The 15,593-nt window shown below is 45.5% G+C and overlaps 5 protein-coding genes across 5 annotated transcripts; 3 read left to right on the forward strand and 2 right to left on the reverse strand.

Annotated features, from left to right (window-relative positions):
• Window positions 1-1,007: 1,007 nt before the first annotated feature.
• On the forward strand, window positions 1,008-2,362 carry LOZ57_002224 (uncharacterized protein; the record flags this gene model as incomplete). Its single annotated transcript, XM_049251300.1, has 3 exons — window positions 1,008-1,248; window positions 1,307-1,583; window positions 1,636-2,362. The coding sequence occupies 3 exons, from the start codon at window positions 1,008-1,010 to the stop codon at window positions 2,360-2,362; spliced, it is 1,245 nt and encodes a 414-aa protein (XP_049109600.1).
• Window positions 2,363-2,765: 403 nt separating this feature from the next.
• LOZ57_002225 (uncharacterized protein) lies at window positions 2,766-4,534 on the reverse strand (the record flags this gene model as incomplete). The annotated part of the gene is made up of 3 exons (XM_049251301.1): window positions 2,766-3,141; window positions 3,598-4,109; window positions 4,211-4,534. The coding sequence occupies 3 exons, from the start codon at window positions 4,532-4,534 to the stop codon at window positions 2,766-2,768; spliced, it is 1,212 nt and encodes a 403-aa protein (XP_049109601.1).
• A 2,754-nt stretch (window positions 4,535-7,288) lies between these two features.
• On the forward strand, window positions 7,289-8,176 carry LOZ57_002226 (uncharacterized protein; the record flags this gene model as incomplete). The annotated part of the gene is made up of 1 exon (XM_049251302.1): window positions 7,289-8,176. The coding sequence occupies one exon, from the start codon at window positions 7,289-7,291 to the stop codon at window positions 8,174-8,176; it is 888 nt and encodes a 295-aa protein (XP_049109602.1).
• Window positions 8,177-10,383: 2,207 nt separating this feature from the next.
• Window positions 10,384-11,255, forward strand: SNF7 (ESCRT-III subunit protein snf7; the record flags this gene model as incomplete). The annotated part of the gene is made up of 4 exons (XM_049251303.1): window positions 10,384-10,558; window positions 10,629-10,833; window positions 10,908-11,116; window positions 11,176-11,255. The coding sequence occupies 4 exons, from the start codon at window positions 10,384-10,386 to the stop codon at window positions 11,253-11,255; spliced, it is 669 nt and encodes a 222-aa protein (XP_049109603.1).
• Window positions 11,256-12,184: 929 nt separating this feature from the next.
• On the reverse strand, window positions 12,185-15,515 carry LOZ57_002228 (uncharacterized protein; the record flags this gene model as incomplete). The annotated part of the gene is made up of 2 exons (XM_049251304.1): window positions 12,185-15,270; window positions 15,323-15,515. 2 exons carry the CDS (start codon window positions 15,513-15,515, stop codon window positions 12,185-12,187), a joined length of 3,279 nt encoding a protein of 1,092 aa, XP_049109604.1.
• Window positions 15,516-15,593: the final 78 nt, after the last annotated feature.

The following is a 15,593-nucleotide window of genomic DNA, read 5'->3' on the forward strand; positions in this document are numbered from 1 at the left end:
ATTTCTGGATTCGTGAACCTGGATGCTGGTTTTCACTGATATGATTCGCAACCGGGAAGAAAACTAATTCGCCTTAGAGGATTCACTACTCCGTATGCATACTGTCGATATCCAAGCTATCTTAGCAGGCTTCGCCTTCTCCACAGTACACACATGCACACCGCGGTTCCGTCGCTAGCGGCAATCTTTTTTCTATTAATAATGGGCGAGGAAAGTTCCGTCGAAGCTGTTTCTTGATTCATTCAGAATCATTTTTTGATTATAGCCCTACTTGTCTCTTGACTCGTTCTTCCGACATCGTGTATTATTATTTAGACTAGCATCATCCATCGGCATTCGATTTCATTCTCGAGTTCAAAGTCTAGTTCCCCTTCTAGTTTGTTTGGCGTAAAAGGACGTATTCACCCTCCACTATCTTTCTACATACAAATTCGTCGCCAATTGTCGACCAATACAACATTTCAACTGGTGGGAATGAACCCCAAAGGACAAGACACTCAGTCGCCGGTCCACAGTCACGGCAGCGTATCTGCTACCTCCTCGGTGGATAAGACTTCAGCACAAGACGTAGACGTCACCCTAGAGAATTTTCATAATGTTCTCACACCCCAAATTTCAAGGATATCTAGGATTTCGCAACCGTCGTTGACAAGAAAGATCACCTCAATCGCGACGGCAGGGACGTCAGATCCTAATTTTGAGGTGAACTGGGAGGAAGATGACCCCGAAAACCCACTGAACTGGTCATTGACGTATAAAGGCATATTGATTGGTTTCTTATCATGGAACACCTGGGTAGTGTGAGTCGCAATCACCCAGAATAATTGACAAAACGATGCTGCCGTGCAGACGCTGATGGATGACGGTCTAGAATCCTATATTCTACCAGTTATACTGCCGGTCTTGCGGAAATAGCGGCAGAATTCAACTATTCAAAAACAGTGGTGACACTCGGGTTAACCTTGTATCTTCTCGGGCTAGCTGTTGGTTCCATTCTATTAGCTCCCATGAGCGAGATGTATGGTCGAAAACCCGTGGGCATAATAAGCCTGATCATCTTCGCTCTCCTAATAATACCCTGCGGGATTGGTGGCTCTATGGAAGAGCTCCTCATCCTGCGATTTTTCGGCGCCATTGCCGGTGCTGCGATGATATCCAGCGCACCAGGCAGCGTTGCTGACATTGTAGACGATGAACATCGGGCTCTGGCATTTTCCATCTGGAGTATTGGACCGCTTAATGGACCAGGTACGCGTGGAGTCCTAATTCCATATATTTGTTCTCGCCTGCTAACACACTGCCATAGTGTTTGGCCCGATTATTGGTGGCTTTGTCACACAGTACCTGGGCTGGAGATGGACCAACTGGATAATGTTAATATTTTCCGGAGTTGCAATTATATTCTCTTGCATCATGAAGGAGACATATGCGCCGGTGCTACTTCAACAGAAAGCTGCTAAAATGCGGAAAGAGACTGATGATCCCCGATGGTGGAGTCGCTATGACCAAAAGGAAGCCCTTCTTGATGTTCTGAAAATAAACCTCAGTCGCCCCTTTGTCATGGCAGTCACGGAACCTATCTGGTAAATTTCTATCTTCCTTGGGCAGAAATACTGGTCACTTACACATTTTTAGCATTTTTTGGAACATTTATATTCCCCTCGTGTACGCCATTCTTTATCTCTGCTTCGTTGCCTATCCAATCGTCTTCCGCGAGATTCGTGGCTGGTCCACAGGCCTAACTGGTTTGGCCTTCTTAGGAATGGGCATCGGCGGGCTTATCATTGTCGTTCTTGAGCCATATATTCGAAAAATGATCAACAGCCATAAGATTGATCCAGAGACTGGAAAAGTCAGCCCTGAAGCAATGGTGTCTGTTGTATGCATTTCGGCGATTCTCGCCCCAGTTGGTGAAATCTGGTTTGCATGGACTTGCGCACCCGCGTCGATCCACTGGATACTACCGATTCTTGCCGGAATACCATTTGGCGCGGGAAATACTGGAGTATTTATATACGCCAGCAACTACCTCACACATAGCTATGGCGTGTACGCCGCATCCGCAATGGCAGGGAATGCCGTCATGCGAAGTATAATGGGCGGTGTGTTTCCGATAATAGGGCCGTATATGTACCGAAGGCTTGGTCCCAACTGGGCGGGTACGTTGTTGGCTGTGTTGGAGGTGTTGATCATCCCCATTCCATTCGTGTTTTATCGCTATGGGTATAAAATTCGGATGAAAAGTACACTTATCAGGGCGATGCAGGAGGACAAGAAAAAATTGGAGGGAAAGAGAAGAAGACTGCAAACGACTAACAAGGAGTCGGGTGTTATTGCTGTGAGCGAGAAAGAGGAAGTCTAGCGTTTAGTTTCAATTTGCCTTTTGGCATGCAGCTGTATAAGTCAGCTTTGATGTCCTCTTTGCATTCTTTGCATCTCGTATATTTTCTGTTGATTACGGAAATTCTAACTCGGAAACGGTTATAGAATCGGAGTTAGATCATGTTGATATTTTAACTGGACTTCTTTCTGTCTTTTCTTTCAGCAGGGTTGGTGTGAGCGTTTTTGACCGTTAATGGACTGTATTTAGCACATATATTTTTCCGTCGGCAAACGTCTATTGATGATAAACAATGAGAGCCTGCAAGGTCGATAAAAATTGACATACTGTGTACACTGGTCCCGCAAATAGAATCAAAGCCAGCGGCATTTCGCTTGAGTATTTGACTTGAGCCTAATCATGGCCATAAAATGAGCCATACGACTTAACCTGGGCCATTGTTGTTGGGCATTTTAAGTCTTCTATTCACATCCCTTGACTCAGCTACAATTTTTTCATATTCTCCGATTCGAATAGGGCCGGCAGGTATAATCATCACTGCTTCAATGTAGACCTGAGCATCTTCGTTCGTTCTTTTACGCGAATTCTCCTTGGGTACTGGTGGCTGTTGCCTCACATAGCCTATGACATTGATCCAGTTTCCAACGTCAATATCGGTATGCTTGAGTGCTCCCAATAACAAGTTGGGTTTCACATCAATCGTGGTTTTAGGAGAGTGGAAGGCGTTTTTTGAAGGTGATTCAATAGACTGTATATGTTCCAGGATCAAAATTCCTTGTGAGACGATATATTTGGACACACTAGATTTTGGATGTCAATTGGAAACTTCTGAATATGATGATCAACCAACCGTACCATCCTAGAAAGCGGACCTTAGTTCCGATGAGCAAACCGGATATTTCTGAGAGAAAAACTAGTCTAGCAGGGAGAGGGCCTGAAATTTCTGGATTCATCGAGTTCTAGACGATGGTATAATGCAGAACCATGGAGAGTTGATGTAATTCTTGAGATGATCTCATGTTCTTACCAGGAGGTACAGAGCCAACACGTTTGTTTTATTAGTTATGTAAGCAAACTCGATATTGATTTGGGTGAAATGAGTACGACGTGCAAGAATGCCAAACAGGTATTTGCTTTTCCCTATTTGGTCGCCATGTCAGGCGATTTTGGACACTAAGTTACTGTTCAGCTGGTTTCTTTAAGTCTATCGTGTTATATATCACCCGCCACACTTTCTCTCATATCAGCCTCATCACGAAACAACCAGCTTTTCATCACTTTTTCCACTTGAAGGTCCGTCAATAGCATATAAATCATTCCAAAACAGAATATCTTGAAGAAAATCTTCTTCAAGGTCCAGCTGAGCAAAGTTCTCTCGCTTTGGCATTCTAATTGACACATGAACATCCGCAGCTCTCTGCCATCCAAAATACCCGGCCATCTCCCAGTCCACAACACCAACGATCCTACCATCATCCACGATAATATTTGAAGGAGTCAGGTCATTATGCATGAGTTCGAGATTGCCAGTTCCCCCAAAAAGCAAACTGGCTTCTAGTTTCCGGATGCCCCGGTGGATAATTGGATCTGGGTCCGGTAAAATATAAGAGGGTCCTGAAAATGGAGATGGTAAAGAGCTTATTTGTCTAAGAAATCCCCGGGCTTGGCTTTTGAATGAATGTTTTTCGGCAGTGGTCAGGTATTGCCAGGCAACATTCAGCCCCACCCCCGGAATACGTGATTGTACCAGAACATCCCAATGTCGGATCTGGAGAACAAATCAGCAACAAAGTTGCGCGAGTATTAGGAGTTTAATACCTTGTCGGCAAAAAATATTTCCGGGAGTCGAATATCTGTAGTCCCTCAAACTAGCCCTATGGCCTTCACTTCATTTTGATCAGCTAATGAGTAATCGCGGCAGCCACGGCTGTTCAAATGGCATGATTTAATGATGACGCTGCCTAAAGCAAAGACATCTCTCCCGCCATTCTGATTTTCGAAAATGCGGACAGTCTTATCGCACATTTTCAGCACACCTTCCCAGTACTGGAGTGACTCTGGTGATGTAGAATTGATGTATTGTGGATCGGGCCTGAAGTCATCTGGCCGAGGATAATAACGCCCATATAAGGGGACGTCAGCAAAGCGGTCATTTTCAGGAATCTTGTTTGGATTAGCTTCGTACGGATTCATTTTTGGTTGCAGCAACAGCAAAAATTGCGCAGTATCTAAACACAGGGCACTTCCACAATAACCTAAAGATATCTGGGGTTTATTTTGTCAGCTTTTACATACGGGGAAAATTCTTACGCTAGATAGTTATAGGGGAGAAAGAAAATGTTGCCCTTTCGAGAAGAGTTAATTGGAGTTAACTTGGTTAAGTGTATTTAACTTTAGTAATGTTTTGTATTGGAGTACAGCTAGCTATTTCTACCACAAGTACAATTACACCTACATACAAAGGACCTTCCAGAAAATTTCTAAGTCCACAAAAACTATGAAAACAGTAGTAAAAATCGCCTACTAGCCTAGCTAGTAGGATAGTAGAAATCGCCTGCTAGCCTAGCTAGTAGGATAGTAGAAATCGCCTACTAGCCTAGCTAGTAGGATTGTAGAGAATCGCCTACTAGCCTAGCTAGTAGGATTGTAGAGAATCGCCTACTAGTAGGATAGTAGAGAATCGCCTACTAGTAGGATAGTAGAAAATCGCGTAGGCTTCTACTGTAGAAGAGAGTTAGTGAGTGACTTAGAGATTTGAAAAAGATGAATGAAAAATTTTCACCTGCTGATCATTTCCTTGTTAGATTTAAAAATGTTGTTATTACCATATAGTAGATTCAACGTAGTGAGCTCTTACTACGTAGTAGTCAAAATACGTAGTAGTTACTGTAGCCAACGTTGAAACTACGACGTGGTGGTAATGGTTACGTGACAGCTCGGAAAATCGGTAACCCGATGGTAGTGCAGAAATCCGGGATTCCGCTATGGGGGTCGGTAGGACAAGTCCTTCACCCAGTGATGAGTGGCGGTAGGAGTTGAGGAACAGACTTGCCAAAAATGCATAATGAAGATTTTGAAAAAATCCAGGCGGGAGTGGCTAATGGGAGGATGGCCCGTTTTCTGGAATATCGCAATCCAGCTAGAATTGAGCGGTACAAAACATGAGCTAGAAGAGGCACCATCCAACTTTTGCTTATTACTATTCCATCGCGGCGGCAACACTCGATAGGGGGTGGGGGCCAGGAAGAAAAACAGAGTCGGGAAGCTTCTAGGTACATGTCAAGAAAATCAAGCAAGCAGGCATTATTGATAGGTTTTACCTGGTCGCGGCGTCAATGCCCTAACTATATTGGACCAGATGAAGGTTGACTACCTAGTTAGTCGGCCATTTAACCTACCTAACTAACTAAGCGGCGGGGCACACGGGAGACTAGGTAACTACGCCCAGGAAACCGATCATGTGCTTGCCACACGACATCTCTAGCGCGTCTAACGACTCCTAGCACCTTGACTGCCAACGCGACTGGTTTTGCAGTTTCTCATCGGTTGGCTACAAATAGCTGCCTATCGTGGTTATTCTTGATATCGGTCTTGTTCTTCTGACCTATGCCTCCCGGTATCGGTTTGTGGGATTCTTTGGATTACTCTGTTCCCCGGGGTATATTCGGGGAGGGCCCACCGCCACTACTACTAGCTGGGGGTGGAAACGGCCGCACCTCCGTATGGAGTACATTATTGCCTGATATATACATCACTACTTCCTTGGCACAGCTGGACTGAAATCTGCAGGGAAGAATGCTCGGGAAATTGACATGCATGAACCGCCTTGATGGGTGCCAAAACGATAGCGCGGGAAACTACCCTTAGTCTATCCTTGTGTACCCCGTTGATTACACCAATGATCGGTTTCCGCCAGCCCAGCTCCATGCCATTTACTTTGGACTCACTACAGTGGATAAAACAGAAAATTCTGAGAATATTCCATTCGGCCGTGAGTGTTATGCTTGGCTTGAGTTGATTGATACCACCACCCCTTGTTCTTTCGGGAAACCAAAAGACTACGAAGTAACTACAATATGTACACTACGGACCGGAAGCCCAGTCCAAGATCCCCAGGGTGGATCGATCTTGAGAGATGCATGAAGCCACAATAATAGAAGTCAAATTCCTTAAGCCTCTGGGAGTGAAGCCCAGCAAGCCAAGGTGGTTTTGAGATATCCTTTTGCAATTTTTCAAATAAAAGTCTTGTTAGAGCGAGACTGACATGAAAAAACCGCTGAACTGATTGACGGGTACTTGCACTACTACTGATGAACTTCGTAGAGGTACAGCACTCTGATTTAGCTTTAGGGGAGCCTTTTACCAACCTACTTCCTATTCAATCACAGTTCTTGTTTAACAGAGGGAATTTTTTTAGGAAAAACCTTTTGGATATCGAAAGCGGTACGCGGCACTAGCCTGTTACCGTTGGGCCGAAAGGCTCTGTGCACCCATTGGAAATCAGTAGTATCCAGAAGGAATATCGTTTCATTTGGCAGTAAGCCTCATACTTGGCTGAAGTAGGTGGCTTTACTGATATGGTACTACTATAATACCAATCCAATCTAGATCATAGCTTGGGTGGAGAGTTTGCGAAAAATCGAGGCATCAAAACAAAAACTTCTCCCATCAGGTAAGTAGATCCTTCTGCGGCAGGGATCGCGAAAAGGCGTCCGGACGGGGTGTAGTCTACAGGCCTAAATTCAATCCTTTAACACAAGGCGGCGGGGGTATTTCGAGATGGATAGATACTCTTTGGACTTGTGAATATGTCGATTGAAAGCTATATAAGAGAGCCTCTCACCCGCAAGTTTCTGTTTCCATCAATAACCCAGGAATTACTTCAAACATCTTCTTGAGTTCAGACTTCCAGACTTCCTTTCAGTCCTTCAATTACTATCAGTCATCATGATGCTTTCCGTACCCGTCCTCCTTATCGCCTCTTGCCTCTCTCAGGCCTATGGGAGTGCCCTCCCAGTTGCCAGCGGCGAGATGATCGCGAGACAAGAACCAGCTAAGAAGGAGACCATTGTCGCCCAAGATCCCTTTTTCGATATTCTGCAAAAGGCAAAGCGAGATCTCTCGGTTCGAAATAAGAAACAGACTACACTTGAACATTTGACCGAGATTCTCAAAACCAGAACCGCAATCCAGAAGGGCAATCCTCCAGTCGGTGATATAAACTGGCAGCCACTATCGCCAACTTGTATGCTCAGTGTTCAAACATGTGTTGGTTGGGGAAGCTTCGTACGCCAAACTCTTCTGTCAACCGAGTCTCTCACTGTGGATATGAACACGAATCTTGAGATATCCAGGTCAAATGAGGGAACCCGTCCCATGAAAATCGAAGTCAAGTCCTCCACAGCAGTCACAGTTGGCACCCAAAATGGCTGGAATATCGGTTTGAAAGTAACCGGAGCAGCCTCTGGGGTTGGAGGCGAGATTTCGGGCGGATACTCCTCAACTACCACAAAATCGACTGTTCAGACCAAAGAAGTTTCCGATTCTATGGAATGCTCACCAAACAACGAGTGTCGCTTTGAAACCCGGGCCTACGTTGTTACCGTGAAGGGCAAATGCAGCCAAGCTCCAATGGTGCACTGCTCAAAGACTGGAAAGGGAAGCATGTGCGACGACGCATCTAGATGGGGGAAAGCCTGCCCTGAGCTCTTAACCCACAAGCAACTTTGCGCCAGCACAGCTCCTGTCGACTGCATTGTGTCTTTCCCTCTTGCGGATGAAAACGGCAAACTCTATACCCAACTTGCTTCTATTGAAGTCCCATTGAAGGCCTAAATGTTTTCAAAGGAGGCCAGCTGTAACTACCAAGTTCCGGTTCTTTGTGAATAGGCTTTGGGTTTTCTTATTTCAACACGTTGTTGACTGATGAATTGGGGTGGTTTGCTAAGCAATGTATATATATATAGACATAGATTTTATTTAAATAAAAATAGACTTATTTTCGTGTTTACAGTCTCCTTTTCAGGTCCATGGTGTTGTTGATGTATAACAAACTACTTGCTACTTCTTTAGGGGGCGCGTGGCGCGGGTAGGAAGCTTGGGTGTATATTATTTCCCTAGAATTTTGTGTAGTGTTAGACAATAGAAATGTATATATTGTACATACTACTTGGTTTCTGACTTAATTTCGCCACTAGTCAGCTTGCTATCTGTGGGAAATTCAAGCGATTGTGCTATATTAAAGGTGCAATTACATATAAAACGAAGCATGACTTTGTACCAGCTGGATAGAAAAGCAGGCCCTAGGAATGCCTTTTGCCGTTACCAATTATTGTTACTCTGTATTACAGGGACAGCAGTTGAAAGCCCTGCACAATAAAGGGGGTGGCTAGGGAGGGCGACCAAGGCGGACAGCAGGATAAACTAGTGTTAGAAGCAAGCAGGTGCCAATCCATTTCGTCGGGCTATTGACCCGCAAAGGCCATGTACCGGGATAATAAGAAAGAAGGATTGTAGATCAAGGAGGGGATTGTGCGCTAGGTGACCTCAGGCTTCCGTTTCTAGTGAGAGTTAAATAGCAAGAACGGCAAGTTTTTAGATATTGTAAAAATCATTCGAGCTATATGTCACTCCTACCAAGCATGCGGCTCTCGAAAATAAAAGAATTGTACTCCGTAGACGTCCGAATGTCTGGGTACCTAATGCCATGGGCTTGGCTTTGAGTAAGGACGAAACCATCCCATCTGATTTGCCACCTGAACTAAAAAAGGGGTTATAAATGAAAATATACCAAAGTTCTGTTATTGCGACGACTTCCTAGCTCCACAAGTTTTAAAAATATAAGGACAACAATACATACATAGATTCTCTAATCGCTCTCCCGCGGTATGATGCGCTTCGCTCCAATTCCCTTAAGTTTATGAATACGATGCGTAGTATAGAATCATAATGGAATACAAGCGCGTTGTGAACTCCTTAAGGCACTTAACCCATTTATCAACTCGCTCATTGTCGAAATTGGTTACCCAACATACATCAGGCTTTGAAATAAAAGATACAGAGCCTTGGGCCAAACTTTGTCGATCTGTGACCTGGCACGATACCATAGCACAGAGGTCATTAATTGACATGTACGGCTTTATCCTGTGTGAATACTAATGTGAAATGGGAAATCTCTCTAGCGCAATTGCAGGGAGCGAACTTGGTATCCAAACGCAATGATAGAAAGAGTAGAAGAAGTCAGCATCAGGATATTCAAAATCTTACCTGCTACGTTCGTTACGTATATTAGGTTTCGAGTCTCTATTGTACACAAAACTTCGTGTTAGAACTTTCTGAAATGTCTTTCGACAGGGGTCACATTATATAGCTTGGTAGGAGGACGTCTTAAGGGCACCTTTAAAGGCTCCAGGGGCACATTCATTTGTGCCGTGAGTGAATCCGTATATTAAATGATATTATTTAAGTATTTGGGTGTTTGTACTTCGTTCGATTGTTGTGTTATTCGACGGGCGAGGTCGGAATGTTTAATCCAGCAGCAGTCTGGACAAGCTCTCGGTGCGCCAAAGTCTATAGTTAGCTTAGATAATCTTGGCTTTCGCTTTCGGAAGAATAATAGTCCTCATCCGAAGACCGATTTTCATGACTAAGCAAGGTAGTCGGTCATCATGTGACTCCGCTGACGGCAATGGGGATCAAAGTGTGGGAGGCAGCACAAGAGCACAACACAGCATATCTTCTCTCTCAAGCCAGGCGCCATATATTTCCGTCCGTTTATATTAGTGTAAGTCTGTGGCCTGCTATCTCTCACCTTTTCCGTTGGGTTTCTCTGCAGCCTAGACGATACTCCCCGCCAAAACCCAACCATTCCGCCCCGCATCTCGCCGTTGATTCCTGATCCTATTTCTGGACCAGCGTACTCCGTACAAATTTCAGGATATCTCAAATTCAGCTTGCGTCGATCTAAGAAGCGCTCCCTAGCTACTAGTATCCACAGACCGATACACCTCTCTCCCCTTTGATATTCCGATAGGATCCTCAGAATGTGGTCGTGGTTTGGCGGTGCCTCGGCACAAGCAAAGAAAGATGCCCCCAAAAACGCCATTCTATCGCTCCGGCAGCAGCTGGATATGTTACAAAAAAGAGAAAAATATCTAGAAACACAGATGTCGGACCAAGATGCTATTGCGAGGAAGAACGTCACGACGAATAAAAACGGTATGAGCCTGGGAAATGCCCCTTTTAAAGGTCTACTATGATAATACTAATTACTTGTGCTGTTATATAGCTGCCAAAGCTGCTCTACGTAGAAAAAAGGTTCATGAACGATCACTTGAGCAAACAACAGCCCAAATCATCCAGATAGAACAGCAAATATACTCTATCGAGGCCGCGAATATCAACCAAGAAACTTTGAATGCAATGAAGAACGCTGGTACTGCCATGAAACAAATTCATAGTGGTCTAACAATCGAAAAAGTTGACGAAACAATGTATGTAGTTACCCTGCGGGCGTGGAATACTGTCTGGACAGGAAAAGGTAACATTCTCGCTAATATTCACATAGGGATCAATTACGTGAACAACATGCTCTTAGTGAAGAGATTGTAAACGCAATCACAAACGCTCCAATTGGCGAACCACTCGATGAGACAGAACTAGAGGCCGAACTCGAGGGAATGGAGCAAGAAGCTATTGATGAGCGGATGCTCAAGACAGGCACCGTTCCTGTTGGTGACAGACTTGACAAGCTACCCACAGCGGCAAATGGAGAACGTAAGTTGGCACTTGTCCATCAAAAAAAATTCTGTTCATTTACTGAAATACCATCATAGTCAAAGGCAAATCCAAGGCAACAGAAGAAGAAGACGAAGAAGCCGAGTTAGAAAAATTAAGGGCCGAGATGGCCATGTAATGAAGCACATGTCATGCCTCTGGTATTTTTAACGTTATTATATCGCTGCATGGCCTTCATGTATTGGTTCCCTTATAATCCGAGACGTTCATGCAAACTAGGAGCGTCGTTTTGCATCTCTTCTATTCTGGTGGCATTTCTTTTCACCGCGCATAGTTCTTGATATTGGTTAGTTATTTACGCACGCCTGACTTCCACCAGCGGTGCACGGAGTAAGTAGCCTGGGGGTAGTATTCCTTTTTCATATTCTTGTTTCCTAGATTCTAGCCCTAAATTATATTTTGGCCTCTTTACGATTTATGTCGCTAATACAACCCGGTTTCTATTGCAAATCTATATCATGTGAAACCTTCCCCTTGATATACTAGGTACTGTTGTCATCATTGGCACAGGTTGGGGAATTAAACTCGATAAGTCACAAATCCTTTCCTGTGCTGCGAGTGAGTAGATGCGGTAGAGCACCACAGGGAGTCGAGCAATGCAAATGCTATGCATCATTTGGTCTTTGAATATCATAAATCAATGTCAGGACATGCGATAAAGATAAAGTGACCCTGGGTATGAAACATGTGGTAATCACGGAGAGTAACAAGGGAATCGAAAACTAAGCATATCTTGACGCCTTCCAGGAATTGGCTATCATTAGCCATAATATTCCATGCCAAGAAACAATTATCCGCCGCCAGGCACATGTCATCCCTTATATAGCGCCTCAAAGCAGATGGCATAAGAAAAGAGATCAAAAAAATGATCAAGTAGAAAACAAAAAAAATGGTGTGGCAGACCGCCTATACCATGCCAAAGAAGAATATGCATAAATTTTCCAAAGCAGCTCCAGCCTTCAGCTTTTGACGTTCATTTGAAACATTGATGAAAATAAATAAAGAAGGAGAAGATGAATTTTCGAGTCCATAATTTGGTACGTTTTGTTAGCCGATTCCCGATTGACCTTGCCCTTCAGTCAGCTGACCTATGATACCTTTTAGAGCATCAATGATAACGGCCTCATCCTTTGGTTCACCGCCGGGAAAAGAGCTTTCCTTTGCGCCGTTGAGCACACGATTTCGAGCACTTCTCAACACATTCTTAATATATTCTTGGTCCTCATAGTCTTCCATGAGGACAGCTTCGAAGTTATCTATGGCCTGATTGGCTCGAGCTAGGAATGCAGGGTCTTCTTTCAAAGACAAAGAAGAACCCGAGGTTGCAGCTTGTACTGGGGGTGTGACTGGAATCTGTGGCGGTGGAGGAGGTGTTGGCGGGATAGGAGTTTGTGTAGGATGCGGGGTTGGGGTGTATGGCTGAGTCTGAAACTTAATAATACTTGGAGCATTGTACGTTTGTGAAGGAGGTGGGGGCGGCACTGGGGAAGGCGGTGGCTGTCGTCGTTGTGGAGGGGGTGGGGGTAAAGGCGGCTGTGGCAGAGGCCGTCGATATCGCGGATATGGAAAGTGAAGCGGTGGGGGGGTGGTAGAATATGGCGAGCGATAGGTTGGAGAACTGAGGAATGAAAATGGAATCGGCAAATCATTCAAGGAAGTGTTCTGGGGTAGATGTGACGACAAGAAGGGAAAGGAATTGATACGTCGAGCTGGGGCTGGTGGCGGGGGAGGTGGAGGTGCCATAGGAGCTTGTTGGGGCGCAGCCTGATATGTATAATGTGGAGGTGGATGTTGTGTGGATATAGGGTGAGGTACATTATACGGTGGTGCCGTCGGTTGTATGAAATGCTGATTATTGAGGTGAGAAATATCCTGCGGAGGCGGCGAAGGACGACGTTTTTTCTCTTTGTCCACAGATGCACCAGGGATTAATTTCCAAGACCACCCCTTACCATCTCTTTCCGCATGCATAAAGAGATGAGTATTGCCATTTAGATTATGGCGCACACTTGAAGTCCAGCCCTCCGTTTCGCAACGAAATCGAAAATACGGGTACTTCAGCTTCAGGGCACGGTATATCTGTTTCAATGTCATGGGAGTCGGTGAGTCTGATAATGCGTCGTGAATCAATACAGCATAATTGTAAGGCGGTTTTGAGAGTTCTTTGGGTGTATAAAAGCTCTCCGGAGGATAATCAGGTGAAGGCGACCGGGAAGGCTTGCGCTTCTTCATTGGTGTTGGCTTGACTGGCTCGTCTTGTGCCGTTTCCACATTACTGTTGGCACATTCTATAGATTGTACAACTGAATCCCCAGGTGCAGAGTCAGGTTTCTTCCGTTTAGTATATTTTCGCTTCTCTTGCTTCACGGTCGGTGGTTCTTCCGGTGCTGCTTCTTTACCAGACTTCGACGGCTTGGCCTTGTTCAATGAAGGAGGAGGTGTCACTCCACCATTAGCCTCACGGCGCGCAGCTAATTTTTGCTCACGAGCTATTTCAGCGCGTTCACGCTTTGACATTATCCCGTCTTTCGGGGGACGACCAGGGCCACGACGACGATTTGGCTGAGAGGAGCTGGCATTATCTTCGACAGACATCCTTGATTCGGATACAGTAACAGTAAGTTTCTTAGCCTTAGTCTTCTCGGCCTCGTTTCCATCTAGATCCTCTCCATCAGAATTTTCGACATTGTCTGCTTCGCTTTCCACCTTTTCATCTGCCTCATCAGGTAATGGCAAATCTTCATCTTTCGTTTCCAGCAATGGGGATTCTATCATTTCGGACCCAGTTTCTCCAATAGGAACATCTGGAAGTAAGAACCTCACTCGAACGCCGCCAATTTGTATAAAATCACCGCTATGAAGTGGTCGAATTTGGCCAGGTGCGAGCCAATCTGCTCCTATAAAGGCACCATTTCTTCCCATAACCTCCATCTCGAAAACGTTTCTATTAAAATTATATGCGATTTTAACATGTTTTCTCGATATGCCACGATGGGACGAGGGGGCACCGTTATTTGACGAAGGGGGATGGATCGGGATGATCGGGCAGGAGTCAGGAGTTGGCAATAGTGACAGTGTATCTACTCTTCGCGGCTGTCTCCCATTTGGCATTGAGTCCATCGCAAGAGCGTTATAATCCTTCATGACTTTTGGAGGTTCGACTGGAGCCGTCATGTCGGGCTCTGCCTGTGACATATGTAATATCGGGTGGTTGTGATGGCCATTAGAAGAGTTGGATGATTTCCAGCTCATTTGAGGGGGGCAATGTTGAGGAACGTCTGGGTCGAACCCCATAATACCACCTGTATCACTGATCACACTACCCATGATTGTGTGGTTTCCATCGGTCTTTGGTCGACTTGGGGTGTGGATCCCATTTCCAGCATGTTTTATTTGATTCTTCGATTGTAGGTCTCGCTGGAAAGCCGCGCGGGCAGCACGTACATCTCGCCCTAAGATGAAGGAGTAAGTGTTCACATAAAAGTGCCCATCGTCAAACTCCAGCTTTGCAAAAGCTTGAATCCTAGGTTCGGACCCGGACACAGATTCAGAATCATTGAGAACGCCCTTCGCATCTTTTTGTGAGGGCAATTCGGGATACCCAACAATCCTAGGTGTGGGTCCGCCGACTGCACCAAAATACGCGTTTGTGAACAGTTCGTTTTGTAACAATGCCTCCTTTGCAGAGCTGGGCGCTCGAATTGGAGTGAAATCCGAATAGAGGGGGTTCAAGTCCGGATTGGCTTTTGCGCTGCTCTGAATAGCATCCAGCAGTAGATTGTGTTCTCTCTCCATACTGTCTTCTTGAGAGCCCTCTTCTTGAAGCGCCTCGCCATCCGAAGCTTTAGGTATATCGCTTGTTCCCCATGCAATGGAAGCCTCAGTAGCTGTGGCCAAAGCAATCTGGTCAGCAGAGAAGTTTTCCAGGGCTGTTTCGAGATTTTGTGAAGGGGTTGGCGGATTAAGAGAATCATGGAATGTTGCATCAATCTGCATATTCACAAGTGAATCATCCTGGTCGGATACAGGCGCGTTTTTGGGAGATTTAGCCAGGGGCTTGCTAGCCAGGAGTTGCGCCAAAAGAGAGCTCGCGGCGTTTTGCTTTTCGCGTTCGCTTTTTTTATTGTACTCGTCTACCGCTTGCAAGTCAGTAACTATATCTTAGCCTGCATATAGCCCTCGTACCAGATACTGTTATGTAGCCGCTTACGGAGGCCGGTTGGAGTCGATCGGCGGTCGTGTCATTGGGTGCTTCGAGCTTGGAAGTGACGTCGCGGGAGGGAGGAGGCTTCGAATCTTCACACCCGGCTGGGAGGTCGAACGGGGACCTCTCTGGCGCCGCATCATGAGGAACTTGCCCCATTAGCGACGCCGCCATGGTGTCGGATGATGACATTGCATGCGGCGAGCAGGTGCCATCCAACGGGGCTCTAGAGCGGTCAGGCCGTGATTGAAC

The sequence above is a fragment of the Ophidiomyces ophidiicola genome, assembly GCF_022830035.1.
Source record: "Ophidiomyces ophidiicola strain CBS 122913 chromosome Unknown scaffold_6, whole genome shotgun sequence".
Lineage (NCBI taxonomy): Eukaryota > Fungi > Ascomycota > Eurotiomycetes > Onygenales > Onygenaceae > Ophidiomyces > Ophidiomyces ophidiicola.